This window comes from Podarcis cretensis (genome assembly GCF_951804945.1).
Source record: "Podarcis cretensis genome assembly, chromosome: 5".
NCBI classification, from domain to species: domain Eukaryota; kingdom Metazoa; phylum Chordata; class Lepidosauria; order Squamata; family Lacertidae; genus Podarcis; species Podarcis cretensis.
In genome coordinates this window covers 62,182,708-62,205,258 of record NC_137174.1, presented here as the reverse complement: position 1 = coordinate 62,205,258, position 22,551 = coordinate 62,182,708, and the positions used below count along the sequence as shown (strand labels likewise).

The following is a 22,551-nucleotide window of genomic DNA, read 5'->3' as shown; positions in this document are numbered from 1 at the left end:
TTTATGTTGAGATTCATAGAGACACCATTGATCCTTTGCTGAAGAGGCTCGCCGATCTTTGAGACAAGTCTAAACTTAATTCTCTCCTCTTAGGCAAAGATCACAAGGCGACCTGGCTGGTAGCCAGATTCTGTGCCCAGATTTGTAGGCACAAATCATCCTCTAGAATAAAATAGCTTACTAGGGAAATGCTGAAGTCGCCCTTTGGGGTGCCCCATGGTCAATTTTTATGGTAGCCCAAATCTCAGCTGTACAGGTGTTTGTATATATCTCAATTTTAACTCATGAGCTATTGCTGCAATCTGCTCTGATTGTATATTTTATCTTTATGAATGCTGTTTTTATTGTATTATGCAAGCTGGTCTTTGACCGTAATAAATTATCTATAACATGTGTGGACTGTAATTTCCCAAACACCTACAAACAATACATGGTTGAAAACAGTGAGTCAGGCATTTAAGCCGAGTGTATTTCACAAGTGGAGTAGACAATAAACCATCCCACATATAAATGGAAACCTTACTCTGTCAAATTGGTCATGTTTTGTGACATCTGATGATTCTTTTATGCTGTGTTATATGTTTCTGAAAGTGCTATTGCTTGTCAAGCAAACCACTTATCATGAGTGCCCCTGAATCTTTTTCATATGAGCTCCCACAGGGGTGTGTAGGCCAAATCTTTATGTAGCACTGAAAGGTTGGGATCAGTTTGGTTTACAACGAAGCCAAGACCAGACATCACATCCTCTGATATGAAAGCCTTGTCCTTAATCACTGGTGGGTTGGTGAGAAGCCTGACTGTTTTGACTTAGGGTTCATCCACACTTCCACGTACCATTTACCCTGCTGCTTACCACTGAATCGGAGCATCAGTCCCATGGATGGATGTTTGCTCTGATTCAGTGGTAGAGAGTGGGTTTCCCCAGGGAAAGTGGAAGGGCTCAGTCCCATGCCTAGAAAGCAAAAAACTCTCAGACCCATGATTTCTAGATGTGGGGCAAGTGAAGGATGGGCGAGCCCTTAGTGTTGAGCAACTGGCTTGAAGTGATACCACCTGAAGGCCATTTTGCTAGTCTTAACCAACTCCAGGTACTTATTTCAGAAGCTGCCTGGCCAGAGAGGTGAGCAGTTGGCTTGGAGTTAAGATGCTTGACCTGCTACCCCTGGATAAATCATCTAGTGAATACCTTGAGCCATGATGGCCACAGGAGCTTATGAGTAGCAAATAGGCTTTTGTAACACCTGCCCCTGGTTCCTCGTTCCTGCTGTGGTGGAGGTGAGCAGAGAGCGGGATTGACAGATGGAACAGCTCTAGACTAAGCAGCTTCCTCCCATGGACATGAACATCTGGCTTCAAGGTGGCTTCTGTGGGGAATTTTGTGATGCTGTTCTCCAACCAAAGAAAATGCATATACTAGGGGCAACTGCATTAAAATGGATATAGTAGTGCAAATAACATACAAAAAATGCATTATGGCTTGCAAAAATATGCGCTTCAGTCAAAAGTGCATACAAATATGTGTTAATTTTGCACTAAAATGCTGTAGAATTCTCATGAGGATTTAAAAAAATAAAATTCTCAAATTGCTACAGAAATGTGGAGAACTGAAGTTATGAATGGAAAAATGACAAAAAGAGAACCGAAAATGACAAATCCCTCCACTCCTAATGGGAACATTTAGGCCAAAAGGGAGAATATTTCACTGAGTTCTTGTGTTACATAGATTGCATTTGAGACTGTGTTGACATGAATTTAAATTAGACTTGTTTTATATTTTGATCTAGGCTATGTTTTGTTACTGGACGGATACTTCGTGTTGAGTTTCTCTTACTAATTTGTTTAGTAAATTTGGGCTGCCCTCAAGCAGCTAATTACAAATAAAAAAAGCTTCCCGGAAGCTCTTTTCAAATTCATTTTGCAGTTTTCTTCCATCCTCTGCGACATCCTGGCCCTGCAGGGGAAATATAATAGAACATTAGCTTTGATATGTGTGTAACTTGTTGCTTAATTTATTTAGATTTTACCATTGCTCTTCAAAATGTCTACAGCAGGTGGAAACGTTTAAATATTTCTGTTGTCCTAGCCATTTCAGGTTATCGTGGCAGTTTATGTACAAGTACAATGAGATTATCACAATGAGATAGTGGGATTTCAATGACAGCTGTCTAGCTTCTGCTTCAAGACCTCCGGAAGAGAACTCCTTCTCCACAAGTAATATATTGAGATCTTCCCACACATAGGTTTGCAGCTATCCAAGCATTCAAAGACAAGAAGGGAGCTAGGTGGGTTTTCTTAGGGACACATGAGGATCGCTTAGATGGTTTAGCACTGAGTGACTGTGGTCAGTTATCACAGCAGAGAGTTATTTGTTTTAGCACATGAAAGGGAGAGGGACAGAGACAGAGACAGAGAGAAATTGAGTCACACTGAATCATATTCTACTTTTTCCTCACTCTTATTCTTTTGGGGGTTTTAATTTCAATGTATAACAGAAACCTAACTTGACCTCCTCACTCGCATGTGTTTATCATTCACGGGCAACAAACTGAAGGGAAGGGAAAGACTGATGCTTACTTGATGAAACTGCAGAAAATTGCTGAACATCAGACGCATATCACCAATGAAATCTGCCACTGTTTCGTACTGGTTTAGATTCAGCTTCCTTTTAATCCTCTTGAGCCACATGGGGTTATTTGGATAGTTATCATCACATGTTTGGATCTGTTAAATCAGCACAACCAGAAAGTACTGGAAATATTTCTACAATCTCAGCAATAGTGCTCCAGGATTGTGTTATTTTACTCTTGCCCTCATGACTTACTGTGACTGGTTCATCAGCAAAAACAGCACCTTCAGGCTCACACCAGATCTTTAGAAGCAAGAACTCACATGTCTATAAAACAAAAACAAAAAAAATGTTCAAGGGCCTCAAATGAAATAAGGAGCCCATGCCGATAGACATAAATTGATTATATTTATTTAGAAACAGGTCCCAGCTATTTGAATGAAACTTTCACAGAATTCACCAAAATAGATTATTATGGGTTCCTTTAGAGATTTTACTTAGGAATTAAGAAATTGTAATTGGTAACTATTGTTGGTTACTTAATTGATTAAATTTGCATGTGTATAAAACAAACAAACTGAAAAAAATCAATTTTATTTTATTCATCTGAATGAGTTCTAGTAAGGAAAAAGAAGAATTTAAAGAAAAAAACAATATGAAGCAACACAGTATTAACCAGTTAGCTGCCATGCAACTAGGATTTCCAGCACCCTCTTTTCTAACGTATCTAGCTATCTATTTACAACCTTTCATTGTAGATCTCAGAAACAAAAAATTAAAAATACAGCTGCCGAATGTGAGATGGGAGGAAATAAGGTGTGAGTTGCAATCACTATGTACTCCTAGTGTACATAGTGTACACCTAGCAGTGGCCAGTCATTAGCAATTCCCCCACCTCCATCCTCCCCACAAAGATAACTGGTCCTTCCTGACTTCTAAGATCCTCAAGACAGTAGTCAGCTATATTTCCTCTTTCCCCCAAATAAAAGGACACTGCCCATTCAATAAATTATTCAATCAGTGGCTAATCCTATACAACACCCTTCCCTGTTAATTATAGCTTAAATATTTAATACGGCATTCTTGCTCTGTAGAATGGCCAGCCATATGCAATGCCTCGATTCCCAATACAGATGAAATGAATTGCCCATGCAGCAAATAATAGCAGCCACACAGTGTAGAAGACCAAGTACTCAAGCTGTTTGATAACCAAGTCCAATGAAGCCTTGTGAAGCTCTTTAAAGCTGCCACAGCACTGCTTTTAAATATGCCAGGGGTTCCTCCCACATTTGGGTCACAAATTTTGGGTGTCACAAGGAGAGGTAGAGCTGTCTTGGTGGTAAAAATATTGGGAAGTTTATGACAGAGGTGGCTAGCCTTGCTAAAAGGAGACTTTTTATTTAGAATTTTAAAGCAATTGGTGTTACAGCCCTAATTTTACTACTTTGCTTATCATTAAACTGAAGTAGGAAAAGGTTTTACGTTACTCACATTTTTTGGCTTGGCACCCATTTTCCACTTTAAAACCTGGTCTTCTCTGAAGTAAAGGTTAGCTTTCCATTTGCAAAAGGTGCATTTCCAAAACCTATAAAAATGCAGTACAATGCATGATGGTAATGTTAGATGCAATTTGCAGACAATACTGCCATAGTAGAAATTTATTTATTCATTTCTGAAAGTTTGCCATAACCATGACTTTCTTAAACTAACATTCCTTAGAAAAATACTTAGCACCAGAACTAACACGATGATAAGGCTAATCATAATAGTCATTTTTATTAAACACTATCTTGAACTGGAACAAAAAGAAGTAGTGGTATAAAATATCACTTGGCTATAACATATTACTGAAAGCTACTGTTCTATTATAGTTTAGCTTCAACAGGACTAATATGCATTAAACGGGAGAGAGGAAATATCATTACAAGATTTTATAAACAGTGTAGTTTTGCTTTTATAGACTTGTACCTTATTTAATGTGAGAAAAATAGTGAAATTGATTTGCAATACAAAGTGCACTATTGTCTATATTAATACAAAAGTTCACAGCTGAGCTAGCCTACATCTTGCTAGCCTACAGTTCAGCAAGTTATTGCTGGGCTTTACAGAATGATGTTGTCAACACCTGACTTTCTTGACTATTTCACCTTACTCTAGAACTCAGAGTAGGAAAGCAAATACCTTTTCACAGCCAATTCTTCTGGAACATGGCAAGAAAGATGAAATGATTTATTGCATGAACTGCAGCATATCTCAGACCCTTCTTCCATACACACATCACATATGCCATCTGTTGGCTAAAGTAAAAAAAAGAAGTTTGTTGAAACGGTAGAGTGAGAGGGTTTTTTTATCTGTGGTGTTGCTAGTACACCACCTTGTGAGCATAATGGGCCCTGAATGGTGGTTTTAAAAGACTTTAACAAAGGATTTTCAGTTGGCAGGCATATCATAAAATAACTTCAACAACCACATATACACCTGTGTGCAGTAAAAACTTAAAACTAACTTGGTTTGTTTTTGCTGCAACAGATAACTTATAGAAGTTATCTTTGGTTTATGTAGAGGTCACTGAAGGTATCCAATTAATATGTCAATATCCACTTGGTATCTTCCTGTTTTCTCAAGTCTGGCAAAACAGAAGTGTAGGAAGCTGGCAAAGAGGTAATATTTCTTGGACCCTGAAAGCATCACATCTTGCTGTGCTAGGTGTGTAGACAAAGGTGTCCTTGTAAAATTACTCACCACGGATGGACTACCAGTAGTAGCACTATACAGTCATGGCTAACATTTCAGCTTCTAAGTAAAGAACATTTTTGAATGTCTTCATTTTATATTTTCTCCCTTTATGCATTGCACACATGAAGAAGAGCTTGTTTCTTCAGGCTGCTTTGCCTGTTTTCTTGATCAACCTTCCCCTTCCCACACCCATATTTTTATACTACTACTACAGGCTTGTCTGGAAGTTTCTTATGTGCGCTGAAGGAGAGGGGGGATAGAAAACTGAGCTGGTGAGGGCCAAAACAGATCCACTGGGAAACAAGGGGAAGCCGTCACCATGTTTAGGAGAAATTGGGATTTGTAGAAGAAGAAGAAAAAAATATATTTAAGGAACAAACACACAAACTCCCAAAAGCCCAATGAGCATGCAGAGCAGCTGCACCATGTTGAGCATCAGTTGGAAAAGAAAAATTGAAAAGAGGGAGGGATAGTGGAATGCCTTGTCTGAGAGCCTTATAGCGGTGGTAGACAATGTAGTGCCCTCCAATCGTTGGGACTATGGGGAAGGATAAAGGGGTGGGGGTGGGGAAGGATAAAGGGAAGCATGAAGTTATTCTTTCCCCTTTGCTCTCCCTGCTGCCAGTGGCGTAGCGTGGGTTGTCAGCACCCAGGGCAAGGCAAGTAATTTGCGCCCCCTAACCCATGGATTTTAGCACTGCGAGTGCGAGCGCGAGCCCCCCAGATGTTGCGCCCGGTGCGGCTGGCCCCCCCTGCACCCCCCACGCTACGCCACTGCCTGCTGCTGCCAGTGTGGCAAGTACATGAAAGAAGCTGCTTATTTCTTAAAACGCAGACTTGTTTCTCATGCTTCCCACAGCAGCAGGAGAAGCTTAGGAACCTTGCAACAGATTTTGACAGGTGGGTGGGATAATAATGACACCCTGCAATTGACAAGTGGGCAGCCCCACCTACCTGTCTGATTTGGCACTTGAAGATGCTATTGGAACTGTTCAAGAGGCAAGTCACTGCTCATTTTAAAGCATTAGTTTCAGTTAAAAGTTAATGAACCTCTGGCTCATGACATGGGCATAGCCCATTGAGGCTCCCAATCCAGCCTGTCAGCAAATTGCCAGTGGAAGAAGAAGATCTTTCATTGACAGTTCACTGTGTATCTGTACTGGGTGTTGAGAAAGGGATGGGTTGGGTTGAATTAAGGTAAAGGTAAAGGGACCCGTGACCATTAGGTCCAGTTTTCGCCGACTCTGGGGTTGCAGCGCTCATCTCGCTTTATTGGCCAAGTACAGCTTCCGGGTCATGTGGCCAGCATGACTAAGCTGCTTCTGGAGAACCAGAGCAGCGCATGGAAATGCTGTTTACCTTCCCGCCAGAGTGGTACCTATTTATCTACTTGCACTTGCATGCTAGGTTGGCAGGAGCAGGGACCGAGCAACGGGAGCTCACTCCGTCACGGGGATTCGAACCGCCGACCTTCTAATTGGCAAGTCCTAGGCTCTGTGGTTTAACCCACAGTGCCACCCACATCCCTTTTTGAATTAGGGTTGAATTAGGGTATGAAAATTATATTGAACCAGATATTAAGGAGGAAAAGGTTTCATGGGATAGCAGATATTTCCCTTCAGCATTTCCTCACACAAATATATGATCAGATTCCGAGTAAGAGACAGAGAACAATATTGTTTAAAGTACAGTATACATTTATATAGATAATACATTAACCGACATGCATCCTATGAAATCTGAAGAAATCAATTAATAAATTGATTTTGGTGGTGGCTCTGCATCTGTAGAATAACCTTTCTACTAAGGTGAGTCTTACCCCCTTATTATATTCATATGGATACCAGGTACAAACTCAGCATTTTTGTCAGGCTATTTATGAATCTTAGTACTGCTTTAATGTTTTTGTTGATTACGTTTTGTACCTCCTTATTCTGAAGTAAATATTAATTTTTTTGGAGATGATCAAGACAGAAATGTCTTAATGCATTAATGGACAAATAAAATGTGTAAATGCCCATTTAGATTGGTGCATTGTCTACAGTCAATCTAGTAAAAGTGTTCACAATTTGTTTACCTTATTTTTCACTGGGGAAGGTCGTGCTGGCTCAGGTAGCAAGCCATCCTGAAACAAACATCACATTTATTAGGTTTGTTCTGAGGAACCAACAGAATCCCCAAACTTAATCTGAATTAGATGGTGGAAATGAGACATATTCTGACACCTCACAATTTATATTTGTTTAAAATCCAGTAGGGAAATATTTCATTCTGCTGGAACACTCTACTACTAACCTTAAATTCGCCATGTTTGAGCAAACGAACGTCAAAGATAGGCTCTCATGTGAAAAGCTGAATTACTTCCATTTTGGTCTGAAGAGATACAGGGGTTTCTTACCCCACCACAGATAATAAAATACTAATGTATTCTGCATGAGATGGATTGTTACTGAGTTTCATGAATGGGCACAGCTATTACAAAGCATCACAGTGCTCATTTGGCACACCTGTTGTCTTGTAGATTATGATTTTTATGCTTGCAGTATTTTGTGTTTTAGTATGCTGAAAGTCACCTTAAGAAAGATAACCTTGAAAGGTGGCCGATAAGTAATGACATATATAACAATCCTAGCTCTAACAGAATTATCATGGTCTGTACTTTTTGCATTTAATTTCCCACTGACCTCACTGCCTACAACCCCTCCCACTGAGAATTCTGTTCCTACTCTACCCTACAACTGAGGATTGAACTTGACGTATCTAACGATGGGGCCTCCGATTTAGAAAAGCTGATACTATAATCAATCTGTGCCATCAGATTTTTTTTGTTATTTTTATAATAAATATCACATAGTCTTTATTGTAATCATAAAACTTCCATAGATCATGGTTCCGTGGAATACAGATCTTGCCTTTAGCTGGCACAATCTTTATGTCTGCTCAGTTCTACACTGTGTTAGGGCAGGAGTCGCCAACCTTTCTGAATCAGTGGGTACATTTCAAATTTTGTGACAATGCTGGGGGCACAAAATAGTTGCCATTGTGGGTGGGGTGGAATGGGATAAAACAAAATAAGAAAGATGGCTATCCCCAGCAACCTGATGGAATACCATAGGAAGTCAGCTTTGTCCCACTGGTTCTGATTGTGAAGATCACAGAATTTTTATTTTACACACATATGGATGCTGTTGTTGTCTAATAGCAACAGAGAGCGTTCCTCAGCAACAGGAAATGTATACAAGGTAGTCACACCACACTCAAATTATTTCACTGAAATTGCTTTGAAGGTATCTGCATGTTTTGTCCCATAACTGATTTTCTAGAAGAGCTGGAGCCTTACTGTTTAAAAAATGAAAAGTCAACACTCAGCAGCCTCTGTTCAGGGAAACCAGTGGTGGCCTTTGCAGGCAACCTATCACCTGTCTGTGGGCAGCTCTTGTGTTAGGGCATTCTAGAATCTAGACAATGGCTTTTTCATAAAACAATTTGTGCTGCTATTCACTTGCAATACAGGATATTGTCCTTGTAACAGGAATGATATGTGTGGATAAATATATGGAAAGCCGTGGTGGCATCATTTGAAATTCCTTTGTAATTACAAGTAAAGAACGAGGCATTAAAATTATAGCCAATAGAAGTGAACTGCATACCTTTATTAATGTTTCTAAAGGAGCCCCCTGATAGCGGATACTTCTTCTCCAGTTTGTACCTCCAATTTCTCCTTCAATCAGAAATTCTTGAGGTGTGAACCATGTTCCGTTATAATTCTTGATACATTTCTGTGTAGCTCCTGTAACAGAGAAGTCACACCAGTGCTGCAAGCTTGTCCCATTCAGCAAAGTTCAATAGAGGGAGAAAGAAATTGCCACCAGCAGCTCCTTTTCCAATATTTACACTGGGAAAAATCAATACTAGAAATGTATTTCAGCACGGGACCTGCTCAGGGCCAACACCAGACTACAGGGAAGCGGGGTCTCTACTCCTGTCCCAGTCCTTCTCTTTGTGGCAACAGCAACACTATCCTCTTCCAGTCCCAGTGTGGTGTAGTGGTTAAGAGCGGTGGACTCATAATCTGGTGAATCGGGTTTGCTTCCCCGCTCCTCCACATGCAGCTGCTGGGTGACCTTGGGCTAGTCACACTTCTCTGAAGTCTCTCAGCCTCACTTACCTCACAGAGTGTTTGTTGTTAGGGAGGAAGGGAAAGGAGAATGTTGGCCACTTTGAAACTCCTTTGGGTAGTGATAAAGCGGGATATCAAATCCAAACTTTTCTTCTTTCCCTCTTGCTACCCCCATCCCTCCTGCTTCCTTCCCTGTCCCCTGAAGTTGCATAAGTGGTGGTGGATTATCTATCATCTCCTCCACATCTGAGATCTGAGAAAGGCCCAATGGTGGCTACAAATACTTTAGAAGATTTTCTAGCTGCAGTGGCAAACTACTGTAACAGTGCAGCCATTTTCTCAGACACCTCACACAGAGCACGCCTCTGAGCAGTGAGGTGAGTGTCTAGCAAGTCACTGTAGATGGGGACAACCTTTGCTGTCAGCAGTGCACACATACCACTACCTGTGCATGGGGGTGAGTATTTGGGCAAAAGGCTGGTCAGGTCAGAGGCCCTGGAGTCTTTGGCCAGTGCCAAACATGGCTGACCACAAGCACTGGGCCTGATAATACCACCAGTAAAAAATAGCATTGATTACATGAAGTGTAAAAATGTGTTTCTCTTCCAATGTTCATTTGGTATAATTATAATTTAAGTGGGGGGCAAATTTTCTCCGCCCAATAAGAATGATCCTGAAAACTGTAGCACCAAATACATTGAGTTGTCTTTTTTCTTTTTTAAAATATGGAGGAATTTCCAATTATTTTCAATTCACAATTTATGGGTTGATGTACGGTAACTGCAGTGCATTAATGCAGTCTAATGTGGGGAAACTTTGGCCCTCCAGATGTTATTGAAGTACAACTTCCATCAGCCCCAGCAAGCGTGATCAGGGCTAACAGCACCCAGAGGGCCAAAGTTTTCCCACACATAGTCTAATACACAAATGATATGCTGCACCAATTAAAGTGGAAGACTACAATACAATACTGTTTTGTGATACTTTTTTTAAGTTGAAAAAATCATTTAAGCATGCATTTCTGAACTGTAATTTGAAGGATTTAAAGGTACTGAAAATCCCATTGTGATATAGATAGAATTACTCCAAGTTACCCAGGATTCAGTGGGAAATAAAAAACCAATTTCCTACAAGACTATTTAAGTGGTCCTAAACATACAATTACACCCACATACTGCCACATGGATCCATCTTTCTCCCAACACACTCATGGGCACAAACACAAAGATTTTAACTTCTTATTGCTATAAAATTCTCTTAAATACGTAATTACACATACAATTAAACTGTTTCGAAACAATGTTTACCTGTTGCCAATTTTTCCTTATATAAAACACCTTTAGTTTTTCCACAAGTAACAACCACTGCTGAGCCCTGGACAACCGGCTTGTCTTTTTTAATATTTTGTATCCCTTTTCCTAGAGGAAATCAAGAAATTGATGTCAAATGCTGCAATTTCCATATTTTGGGTTTCCAGAAAATGACAGCAGTCTTACCAAGTTACAGATCCTACTGATAAGATGTGGCATGAAGTAGAATTTCATATCACCTGAAAATATATTGGGACACAATTCTAAACCAAAGATACTTTCAGGTATGTTGGCAGGCAAGGGAGTTTCCCCTCCCTCCAGTAGCTTCTGATAAAAAGTAATGAGGCTCTGGCAGGTTTATAGTCCATTTTATTTGTAACGACATATTGAGAGCAGCATCAAACCACCCTCCCCATGGATGGCAGTTGCTCACTCTGAATCCACTCCGCTTCTGCAGCAAGAAGCGCGCTACCGGTCACCTGTCCCACCCCTGCGCTTCCGTTGTTCCTGGACCCTTTTAGTCCTCCAAGTTCGGGGGGGATGGACTTCCCCACCACTCGATTGAAGAATCTCCTAAATGCTCCCTCCCTCCTGGTTGCCTAGCTACTATCTCAAAGCTGTCCAGCTCTTCCCCCGACTGTGCAGCCTCTGAATCTTCTGGTCTCTCTGCTTCTGGGAACATGGAAGGCGCGGGGGGGGGGGAATCCTCCCCCTCCTCCTCTGTTAGAGGCTGCTCTGTCTGTGACTGCATTCCCCCATCTTCGGAGTCAGACCAGTCTCTGGCATCATATTCAGACCAGCCCCCGACAGATACAATGGCTGGAAAGCTACAGGATATGGTGGAAGCTCCACATTGCCAGCATAACTCAAATTATGACTCCGCCATGGAGATATTCTGGCACATCTGTGCAGATGCCCTGGTGCAACTCCATGTGTGCCAACTCTTAAGAGAACTGGGAACTGAGAAGTCAGGTTGCAGCATATAACCACAATGTGAAGCAAGTTCCTTGAGCTCACATAGGGTCAAGGGGTCAGGTTTCAAGACCTAGCAAGAATAGAGCTCCATAGTCATCATAACAGGATTCTGTAACTATTGGTAATGGCTAACATTGCATGCATGCAGTTAAAACAACAACAAAAACAGGGAACTGGGTAATGGAGGCAGGCATTTAAAAAGAAGTGGGCAAAATGGCAGCTAGGAACCAGGTGCAGGTAAAGGACATATGGACAACGCCCACGCCCAGTTTGTAGGGTATATGCCAAAGCTGCTTTTGGAGAACTATGGAAGGGGTTAGTTTGGAGAACCCATGAGGAATCTATACCATTGCACCTTCTTTACCTTTCGGAGTACCACCCATTTTCAAACAGGTGTTAGTTGGTCCTGGAGACATTTTTGCCATGCTTTCTGTCGCACCAGCAACTTTCAGTCCTGAAGAAGAAGAAGAAGAAGCCATTTAGTAGGGAATTGTTATCCCTTTTTCACTCATTTTAAAAAGAGGAACCAAGGACTCAGCTATACAGCTGCAAATAAAACGTTTTAAGCGTGTTGTAAAGCGCATTGTACAAATGTGACATTAGATGGCGATGGTGAGCTATGGCAAATTCAACATATTTTTCAAAAAAAAATTTTTTTTAAAGCATTTTCACAACATTTTTAATATGTGGCTAGATTCCACCCAAATGCCATGGAATGCCTTCATAGTGCCAGGCCAACAGTGCAGTTGTGTATTAAGCATTTAAAAATGGCATTTTTAAATTACAAGAACAATGGAAGGAAACACAATACAGGGAACAACAGGAAAAGAGAAATCTGGAAAAACCCATACATTGCTTCATAAAGTTCATACATACTACATATAAGCATCCCATACTAAAAGCATCAGTCAGTGTCAAGTTTCACCAAGTAGCACAAAGTCACTGGGTTTTCAATACCTTTCAATACTCTTAACTGATATGTTCGCTTCTCAGATATGACTATATTCCAAATGTTATTATACCAAAGAGAAATATTTAGGTCTTTCAAGGCTTCCCACAACTGTGTGATAGACAGCCTAGCTGCAACTAGCAGAAAGATTAGCAAAATGTTTAGTTTTATGTTCATCTTAATGTCCTAAAAATAGTTACAATTGGGGTGTAATTTGTATTGGGTCCTGAATAATACTACTGATTTCCTAATATATGTCAGAATAAAAGTTTTTGACAATCAGGCATTCCCATAAAAGATTGAAATATGTTACCGAGTGACCACAGCTCAGCCAAAACACTACAGCTAGACAAAGGGTAATATATGATAGCTAGCAAACTGGAGCCTTGTACCACCTATGGGAGACTCTGGTGTGGTATTCTGCACTATGCAGGCAGCAATAGACCCTGCTGATTTTAATGGTTCACACGCTTTTCTGCTTTATATCATTTATTTCACATCCTATGTCTGCCTCCCAGATAGTTTTCGGGCTTCTTAATGGGCTGGATGAAATTTCCAACAATTCTCCGTAAATCTCTTATATCAACACTTTACCTTTAGATCCTTGGTTTAACAGAACAGTTTCAAATCTGGTAAGGGATCCGGTGCCTAGATACCCTGATTTAGCAGGATCTAACTCAACTGATGTAAGTGAAGCCATCCCATACATACCCAAATCTCCTGTGTCCAGTCTTAGTTGATCCTGGGAAACGGGATTACCATTTTTATTTTTAAAATTGCATTATCTAAAGTATCCTTTTTCCTCCCAAGACAATAATACCTTCCACAAATTTAACATATTCTCGTCTACTTTTATCCAATGCTTATATACCGTCATTGCCATGAAACATGAATATCAAAACTGAAAAACCTCTTCATATAAAATTATGTTCAAAAGTGCCCACCCTGCTCCATCTATTTTTATGCAATACCTTGATAGCTAGTTGAGGCTTCTCCCTCTGAAAAATATTTTTTTTTATAAGGTTCTGCCATTTCTTGATCAAACTTGGGTGTAAGGAGAAAGGGAAAACCTGAAACAAAAAAGGGAAATTTTGAACAACCTTCTCACTTAGTTCTTATGGGTCAGCAAATTCTGCCTAAAATGAGAAGACTAGTCACAATACCTCCTGAGAAAATGGCTGTACTGTACTTGGCTTAGGGAAAGGTGGAATATGGAACTCCTTACCATAAGGAAAATGGTGTTTTCAATTTCCAAAGATGGATTAGGTATCAGTTGAAAATTCAGCCAGCAATTGGCAGCTGATTATGCCAACTCTGTTTCCATTTGCCAGCATTTTGAGACTAGTGGGCCTCAGTAAGGGCCCCTCCAGGCAGATGTTTTATTGTGGGTGTATTCTGCAACACATTCTTGACACAATAATAGTCCATTAATGGTGGGTTCATTCTGCTTTAGCTTGCTGTGTTTTGTTTCCTTAATGCTACCACGTTATTGCTGTCCAAAGGTGCTATAGCGCAACAAAAGCATCACAAAAATATAGCAGAACACTTGTGACATAAAAAGTTATAGAACTTCAGAAGGAAGTTACAGGCTATGCACTGACTTAAAATAAAACAGTGCAACTGCCTCCAGCTTCAGCAAGCGCAAACAATGCTGACAGCAGGAACACACATGACTGTCCCAATAGCCCTATTAGCACAAATCATCAGGAATGCGCAATAAAAAGGCTACCTGGAGGGTCTTTAATTTTCATCCATCTCAGGTAGTTCCTGTAGGTGGAAAGTTTGGGGAGTTCTGCCACATATTATTGTATTTTTCTCTTCCCACAGTCTATGCCTCAGAAACATTTAGAGACCCATGTAAAATTCACCTTTCGGTGCAGAGAATTCAGAATTGTTCTTCTTTGTCTGGAGTATGTTCTTGCTCCCAGGTCCTGTGGCAAAGCTATTTGTTGCACGCTGGAGAACTGAAAAGAAAGCGTGTGAAGAAAACAAGGGCATTAGCACCTTACTATTAAATTAAATGGATTAAATGTGTTGTGAACATCTAATTCAGGGGTCAGCAACATGGCACCCGGGAAGGCTTCCAGTGGCGCCCCGGGGAAAGGTCCTCTGACTTTGAGCTTTCATTGCTCTTGTTTTAAGTAAGTTTCTAGTCCTCCTAAAAAAAAAAGTTATGCAACAAAATGTGCAGGTGCTTTCTAAGCAAACAAGACTGGTGGGGCTACCTTGTATATTTTTCATGATACTATGGACAGCAACAGCATCAGTATATGTAAAATCAATAATCATAATCAGTACCAGCAGGACACAGCTGACTTCCCATTGTAAGCAGGTTCAGCCTGCCAATGAGGTAAGGTGAGGCAAATGCATCAGGTGGTATATCCAGCCTCCGCTCCTGCCCTCTGCTTCCTCCTCCTCCTCCTCACCTGCCCATTGTGACACCCTCACCCACCACCTCCATGCCTGCTCTCCGCTGCCCACTCCTCTCCACTACGGCCTTCTGCTTGGGGTGGGTGTGTGGCATATAGGGGAGGAGCAGGTGACAAGAGTTCTGACAAAGAGTAGGGGCTAGCGACATTTCCTGTTTTGCCCAAAGCTGCAAAATGCTCCGAGCCAGTCCTGATTTTAAGCATGAGGTTATTGGGGGTGGTTGTCTCTCTAACTGTGTGTTATGCCATGTTCCCCTTGACAGCCATTTTGTGCTATGCCACCCTCCCCCATGCAGCCATTTTGTGACCAGTGCCCCTAGCACTCTCATAATTGAAAATGTATCCAGTAGTTGACAAAGATTCGAGATCGCTGATCTAATCATTTATGGTTTATAAGAAACTGCAGCTGGTGCAAAACGCTTAGTACAGTGGTACCTCGGGTTACATACACTTCAGGTTACATATGCTTTAGGTTACAGACCCCGCTAACCCAGAAATAGTGCTTCAGGTTAAGAACTTTGCTTCGGGATGAGAACAGAAATTGTGCTCTGGCGGCACAGTGGCAGCAGGAGGCCCCATTAGCTAAAGTGGTGCTTCAGGTTAAGAACAGTTTCAGGTTAAGTACAGACCTCCGGAACGAATTAAGTACTTAACCCGAGGTACCACTGTACAGCATCCTTCCATGTATACACATCACAGAGGCTGGATGGCCATCTGTCTTGGATGCTTTAGCTGAGATTCCTGAGTTGCAGGGCATTGGACGAAGTGATCATTGGGATCCCTTCCACCTCTATGATTCTATATCAACAGTGCTGGAGGAACAACACTGATTGCCTATTTGCTACTGAACTGTGTTTGAGGTGATGATGTTGACATGTAAGGCTCTGAACAGATTAGGACCACTGGCGGAGAAAGAGGAGTGGGGGGGGGAGCACCCCGCCTCTGGCAGCGCAATCCCAGTGTGGTGCAATTGTGGCCCCGCCCCCACAGGTGGCACACCACACCCCCAGGACACACGCCAGCCCCGCCCCCGCCTGCTCTCTCTCTCCCCCCCCCCCCGGTGCTGGAGCATGAAGCTCCGCCACTGTTTAGGACAAAGCCTCCTTTCACATATTCCAGCCCATTCACTGTCAAAGTTGGATGCCCCTCGAGTAAGGAGGATATTCTAGACATGCCATATCAAGCAGACATACGTCTTATGATGACTAGGATACAGCACCATATTCTGACACAGTCAAATAACCTTACCTTAGAGACAAAATGAGCACTTATGGGGAAAGCTGGTAAAAACCTACAATTTAAATAGGCATTCCTGGGCACTGATCCTTAGTAATGGTATTACTTAACTTTAAATATTCTGGTTTATGTTTTCTTGTTGTTTTAGTGTACTGGTTTTATTTTGTAAACCACCATATTATTTTTCACTGTAAAAAGCAGACAATAAGTACTTTCAAATAAAAAGAATAATAATAAATTCGCCAGCAGATGGCAGGCAGAGGGCTGAGACAAAGGGAATGCATGTTGGGAATATTCCATGGCTCAAACACTCACTACTACACCATTTCTCAATAAAATCTGATGATTTTTCTTTCCTTTTGACTATTTATCTTTTATGTTTGCTAGGTAGATTTAGCACAGCCAACAAGATAACTTACCATTTTCTAGGCTTTCGTATATTGGTTTTAAATTTTGATATGCTTCCAGGTTCTCTGGGCAGAAAATCTCCTTTACTGCTGACACATTGTTTGTCATGCTTTCAAGTACATTGTATACTACTCTTTGAAGAGCATTTGCATTTGACGATACCTGCTCAGAACAAATCTAGAAAAAACAACAACAACGCAAGCATTTTTTAAACTCATATATAGTAAGTATCCCATTTCCCGTCATATCCAAGATGGTAAACCTAGCATAAGCAAAGAAATCAAATTTAATTCAAATTCCAAGGCCCAGCACAGCTAAAACCCCTCTCCTATATTTTGTATTACAGTAATGGCAAAGAATGCTTCAAGGCATGTGACCTCTTGTTTTTCAGAAACAAGCCACAACCTGCTGCTGTTAAGGAGTGCATCTTCTTCACTTTTTCGCTGGGTCATATCCCACACTAACTTTCAAGGTTCCTCCTCCTGTGCAATGGTTGCTGTTGTATCCCAACCTCTCCTAAAGGCTCTCAGGATGGAGAGGCGAAGTTATGCTGGGAGAGGACCACTGGCATAGGTTCACTCTGTGGACACTATGACTGAATGGAGTTTGAGCCCAGATCTTGGCATCCAAGTCTAACACACTGTTCACTACACTTGGTTGTCTCTCATGCTATGTTCCTCCTGCTACCCTGAAAACCTTTCTGGTTATGAATCACGTATAACATCTCCCTATGCCACAGCTGCAACCATTTGCCCTATGCCATATGGGTAAGGTAAAGGTAAAGGGACCCCTGACCATTAGGTCCAGTCGTGGCCGACTCTGGGGTTGTGGCGCTCATCTCGCTTTATTGACCAAGGGAGCCGTGTACAGCTTCCGGGTCATGTGGCCAGCATGACTAAGCCTCTTCTGGCGACCCAGAGCAGCACACAGAAACGCCGTTTACCTTCCTGCCGGAGCGGTACCTATTAATCTACTTGCATTTGCGTGCTTTCGAACTGCTAGGTTGGCAGGAGCAGGGACCAAGCAATGGGAGCTCAACCCGTTGCAGGGATTCAAACCGCCGACCTTCTGATTGGCAAATCCTAGGCTCTGTGGTTTACCCCACAGTGCCACCCGTGTCCCTGCCATATGGGTACTTCAGCATTAAAAGCAGCACATGGGAGAAGGATGCTGCAACTTTCCACCTCTTGTTTCCTACCTTCCCTTCAGCCATTTTCCTCCCCTATTGGCTGGCTTCAAGTATTAGGAAAAGGAAAAGTAACCGATTCCAAGGAGCTAAAAAACAGGCAGTGAGAGTTCAGCACTCCCTTTCTTATACATTGCTGATGGTTAAATTAAGACGTCTCCCACCCTTTGCTTTATATACTAGCTGGGCGGACATGTGAACAATGGTCCTATAATGTCAGGCTTTGCTCCAGGAAAAGCTCAGACAGATGTGGGGAATCTTTGGCCCTTCAGATGCTGCTGAACTAGAATTCCCATCACCCCGGGCCATTGACCATGCTTGCTAGGGCTAATGGGAGTTGCAGTCCATCAACTTCTGGGAAGCCAAAGATTCCCCAATCCTGGCTTAGATGAACTCCGAAACCCCAGACGCAACTTAAAAAAATAAATTTAATGTCTATAATAGTCACCTTAAACTGCTCTTCAGATATTATTTTCTTGTCTCGCAGGATAAAGAAAAAGGGAAATGAGTCTTTGATAGCAGCAGAAATCTGCATTTTATTGGCTCGGAACCATTCCAAAATTTCACCCGAAGTACCTAGAGCAGACATGCTACAAACAAAGCAAGATGTATCAGATACCTTCAAAAACTCGATGAAAACAAGAGAAGTGATGGCTATTTGAAGAAAAAGTTTTAGCATTACCGTCGCAACCAAAATCTAGAATTTCATGGAATTAAAATAGGCAGATCCCATTTCTGAAAGGGGAAAGCTATATTTAAAGTGTCCATGGCAGATGACCATCCAGCCTCTGCTCAAAAACCTCCAAGGAAGGAGAAGGCCCTTGGAATAGAGCTGAAGAGAATATTTTCTTCTCCAACCCCTGATGAGGAGGGAAAACATACTATGGGAAGCAACAGGAAAGCAGCATTACAGAGAGAAACCAATGCTAATCTAGTTCCAACGGTCTATTCAATCCAACACGCCTCTCAGAAGTAAGCCCAACTGAGTTCTATGGGGCTTACTTCCAGGTAAGCGTGTATAGGATTGCAGCCTTAGCACCCCCTGAGGAAACGCATCAGTCCGATCCTGCTGCAGGCGACCTGTTTCTTGGGCGTCCCTCCCTCATGCCCCTTCGCTTGCCGAAATTCAGGCAGCGCCTGGAGTCTCCCCGATCTCTTGAATGAGCGCAGGATTGCTTTGCTGCGACGCCAAGCCCGTCGGAGGCTCCTTCTTCCTTGCGGAGATCAACCGTTCGCGACACTTACCTTTCTGCTTTTCCTTCGCAAAGTGGAGGCTGCACGAACAGGCACCAGGTTAAATAGAAGGATCGACCTTGAAATTTCGCCAGATGAAAAAAAAAAGTGAAGGCGAAAGTGAAATGAAACGTCGGACCTCCCACTGAGTCCATGACTGGCTGTTGGGAGACGGATTTGGGTGGAACCTCTAAATTGGCCAATTTCTGGGAAGAAAGGCAGAATCGAAAGTTTAAAAAAAACTAGGAAATCAAAACTTCCCTCTCCCTGTGAATCATGTTAGAAACTGTGCATAATGTATTGCTTTTTAAAATAATTACCCTTGTCACAATCTCTTCCTTTGGAGACCCCACCCTTTGTCTCACACACAGATTGTGACTACTGCCTGAGTCCTGGTATGACCTAAGAGTTCCCCTCTAGTTCCTTTCAGTGCCTGTATAAACAGATTTTGAGATTATGTTTTTGTGGGTCTTCAATGACTGTGTGTCTGAGGTGTGAATGTAAAGGGATGGTTGCAGGGAGTCAAGGATTTGAACAGGAATTGTACATGTTGCTGAAAGGCTGAGGAGAGCCACTCCTGTGCCTGGCTCATTTAAATGGTTTCCTGATGCAAAATTTCTCTGCTTGGAATGTGAAAGCCACAAATCCCATCTTGCTTCAAATCCAGACACAAAGTCTCATAAATGAATGTTTATCTGCAACAAACATTGTATGCTGGAATTATTTCCCTTGTCTGAAAAAAAATGTGGCTGAGTCAGAGCTTTCCAATACAAATGTTTGCTGCTGGCAATTCAGACTGCCAGCGTGCCATCAATGGGCACAGACAGTTTTTAGCATCTCCAAGACCTGAGGCAACTGGTGGTGTGATCAGAATGTTGGACGGCTACTGGGGTGGAGTCAGGTTGAAACCCCGACTCAGACATGAAGGCAATCTTGGGCCAGTCTCTTTTATCTTGACCTAACCTACCTCACAGGGTTGTTGTATGGATAAAATTAATGGTGGAGAGCCTGATATGCTACCCTTTGCTCCTTGGAGTAAGGGTGCAATTGAAATGCAACTCATGAGCTCTCACTCTTTCTGAACACTGTTCACCCCCACCCCTAGTTTATTTATGACTCTTGATAATCTAAATTAAACTGAAGCCATCCATGCTCCTAAATTCCCATTGGAAATCACTTTGGCTACAGCTGGGTACTCAAAGTAAATATAGAAGGATACCCATATAAGTTACTAATAGGCACACAGAACACCTAAAGCTGAGTAGATGTAGGAAGGGTAAGATAGCACAATTCTGCAGCCTGATCTGAGGTTAGAGATTTATCAAGCCTCAGACATGTTTTTCTTCTTCTAATGGGACCTTTCTGTTTATATGCTCTACAGTTCTTTACTTTGTGCTTGAAATACTTCTTTAAATAGCCATGTCATTTATTGCTTTCATTGACTTTTTGTGTTCTGATATTCTTGCTTTGTTTATAGCATGTCTGCTCCAGGTACTTCAGATGAAATTTTTCGGTGGTTCAGAGGCTATAAAGTACAGATTTCTTTGGCAATCAAATATACTTTCCCTTTTCTCTATCTCCTGCGAGACAAGAAAAGAATCTCCGAAGAAGACTTTAAGCTGATTATTATAGGCATTGAATTTATTTTTTTAAAACCCCACCTGGACATGTGAAGTCCATCTAAAGTAAGAGTGTGAAATCTTTGTCCCTACAACCAGAAAGGTTTCCCGAGTTATAGGTGGAGCACAGCATGAGAGGCAGTGCAGTATGGTGAACAGGGAGCCAGACTTGGATGCAAAGATCTGGACCCCAACTTCACTCAGTCAGGGTTGGACTAGATGATCCTCAGGGTCCCTTCCAACTTTATGATTCTATGGTATCTGTAATGAAGTTCACTGGGTGAGCACGGGCCATTTGCACTCTCCCAGCCTAACCTTCCTCACAGCTTTCTGGGAGTAGCCTGCACTCATCGCTCCTGAGTTTCCTCACTGAAACAGTGTCATGGAGAGCATGCTGAGAAGCCACAGGTCACTTTTCTTCTCCATAGGAAAAAGCAGCTGGAATCAAAGAGAGGATACAGCTATTAAAAAGGGTAAAAGGTTTGACCAACAAGACATGAAATAGTGGCTCCCATCTACTGAAAACAACTATGCACCAACCACATATGTGATGAGATGCTAGCATTATTAGGCACTTTATAAACAACAAATTATGTTCCTGGAGGAGCAAAGAAAAGCATTATTAGTAGTTTTTCTTGTGTATCCATAAGACTTGTGAGTGCATGACTATACACAGTCCAGGGACAAGAATGTGTTGTCTTAAAAGCTTTTGTCAATGTTGCATGTGGAGAGGTGAAGTTGACATTTGAAGACTAATAAACGCAAGCAGAATAAACAGGCTACATTGGCTCACTCTCTGGGATGTGAGAAAGTATTATGATACAATTTACCCTAAATTCTGCATCACTGAAAGGTGCTTCCATTCTTCAGCTAATCTCAGTTTTGCCTGGCTCTCATTCACACTTTGCTCCAAGGAGGTATTTCCCCTCAATTTAGACAATGGATGGGGAACTTGAGGCCAGGGGACTGGTTGTGGCCCTCTATGCCTTTCAGTCTGGCCCTCTGGACTTTCCCCAGCCACACCCCTTCTCCCTAGATGACACTGCCTCCACACCCTTTTAGTGTTGTACAATGGAAGTCTGGACTCTTGTGTAGGAAAAAAAAACTTTTAAAAACATTACTGCTTTTTAGTCTTAAAGACCTAAATGTTACAAAGTAACAAAAAGAACTAGAAGTGGTTCAGTTCTTTAAAACATCCTCCCTCTAATCCTCATCCCAGACAGAATTTAAACATAGTTTTTATCGCTAAATTCAAAATGCACCTCTCTCCGTTCTCTGCATGCTGGCATCTCACAGCACCTGTGTCTCTCTCTGTGATGTAAGCAGCCCTATTTACATATCTACATAGGAAGGTGCTCAGATTTCAGATCTCCTGTTAAATCAGGAGGCTTATAGCTCCAGATGCAATGACCACCACACCCAGTGGAAAAACACCAGTTCTGTGACCCATACAAAAGGCAACAACCCACAACAGACTTAAACACAGCATTATATGTGCATCAAACATATAACCAGGGCTTTTTTCAGACAGAACTCGCTGGAATTCTCAGGTGGGCACCATTGCCATTATAAAAGAAGAAGAAAGGCATTGGCTGTGGAATGCTCTCCCCAGGGAAGTTCACCTGGTGCCTTCCTTTTTAACCAGGCCTTTGTCTGATTAACAGCCTATACTGCCAACCTAGCAGTTCAAAAGCACGCAGTGCAAGTAGATAAATAGGTACCGCTCCGGTGGGAAGGTAAATGGCGTTTCTATGTGCTGCGCTGGCTTCGCCAGAAGCGGCTTG

At 41.9% G+C, this 22,551-nt stretch overlaps 1 protein-coding gene across 2 annotated transcripts; it reads right to left on the bottom strand.

Annotated features, from left to right (window-relative positions):
• Positions 1-1,505: 1,505 nt before the first annotated feature.
• LOC307216513 (nuclear body protein SP140-like protein) lies at positions 1,506-19,273 on the bottom strand. 2 transcript variants are annotated; one of them, XM_079976909.1, is made up of 14 exons: positions 19,161-19,273; positions 18,364-18,505; positions 16,741-16,906; positions 14,525-14,620; positions 13,628-13,726; positions 12,072-12,161; positions 10,730-10,840; positions 8,953-9,092; positions 7,380-7,427; positions 4,748-4,863; positions 4,058-4,151; positions 2,822-2,893; positions 2,575-2,721; positions 1,506-1,951 (listed from the first exon to the last, which is right to left on the bottom strand). In XM_079976909.1, the coding sequence occupies exons 2-14, from the start codon at positions 18,502-18,504 to the stop codon at positions 1,868-1,870; spliced, it is 1,404 nt and encodes a 467-aa protein (XP_079833035.1). In that variant the 5' UTR covers position 18,505; positions 19,161-19,273; the 3' UTR covers positions 1,506-1,867. The 2 variants fall into 2 exon arrangements, with proteins under 2 accessions (XP_079833035.1, XP_079833036.1); XM_079976910.1 differs by lacking the exons at positions 16,741-16,906; positions 18,364-18,505; positions 19,161-19,273 and adding an exon at positions 15,109-15,373.
• Positions 19,274-22,551: the final 3,278 nt, after the last annotated feature.

Excerpts from the sequence above, each read along its gene's own strand:
- LOC307216513 (XM_079976909.1), bottom strand. The coding sequence starts at position 18,504 with ATGTCTGCTCTAGGTACTTCGGGTGAAATTTTGGAATGGTTCCGAGCC. Across the intron at positions 14,621-16,740 it reads ATACGAAAGCCTAGAAAATG|TTCTCCAGCGTGCAACAAAT; the intron begins GTAAGTTATCTT and ends CTTTCTTTTCAG. Across the intron at positions 9,093-10,729 it reads TAAGGAAAAATTGGCAACAG|GAGCTACACAGAAATGTATC; the intron begins GTAAACATTGTT and ends TCTCTGTTACAG.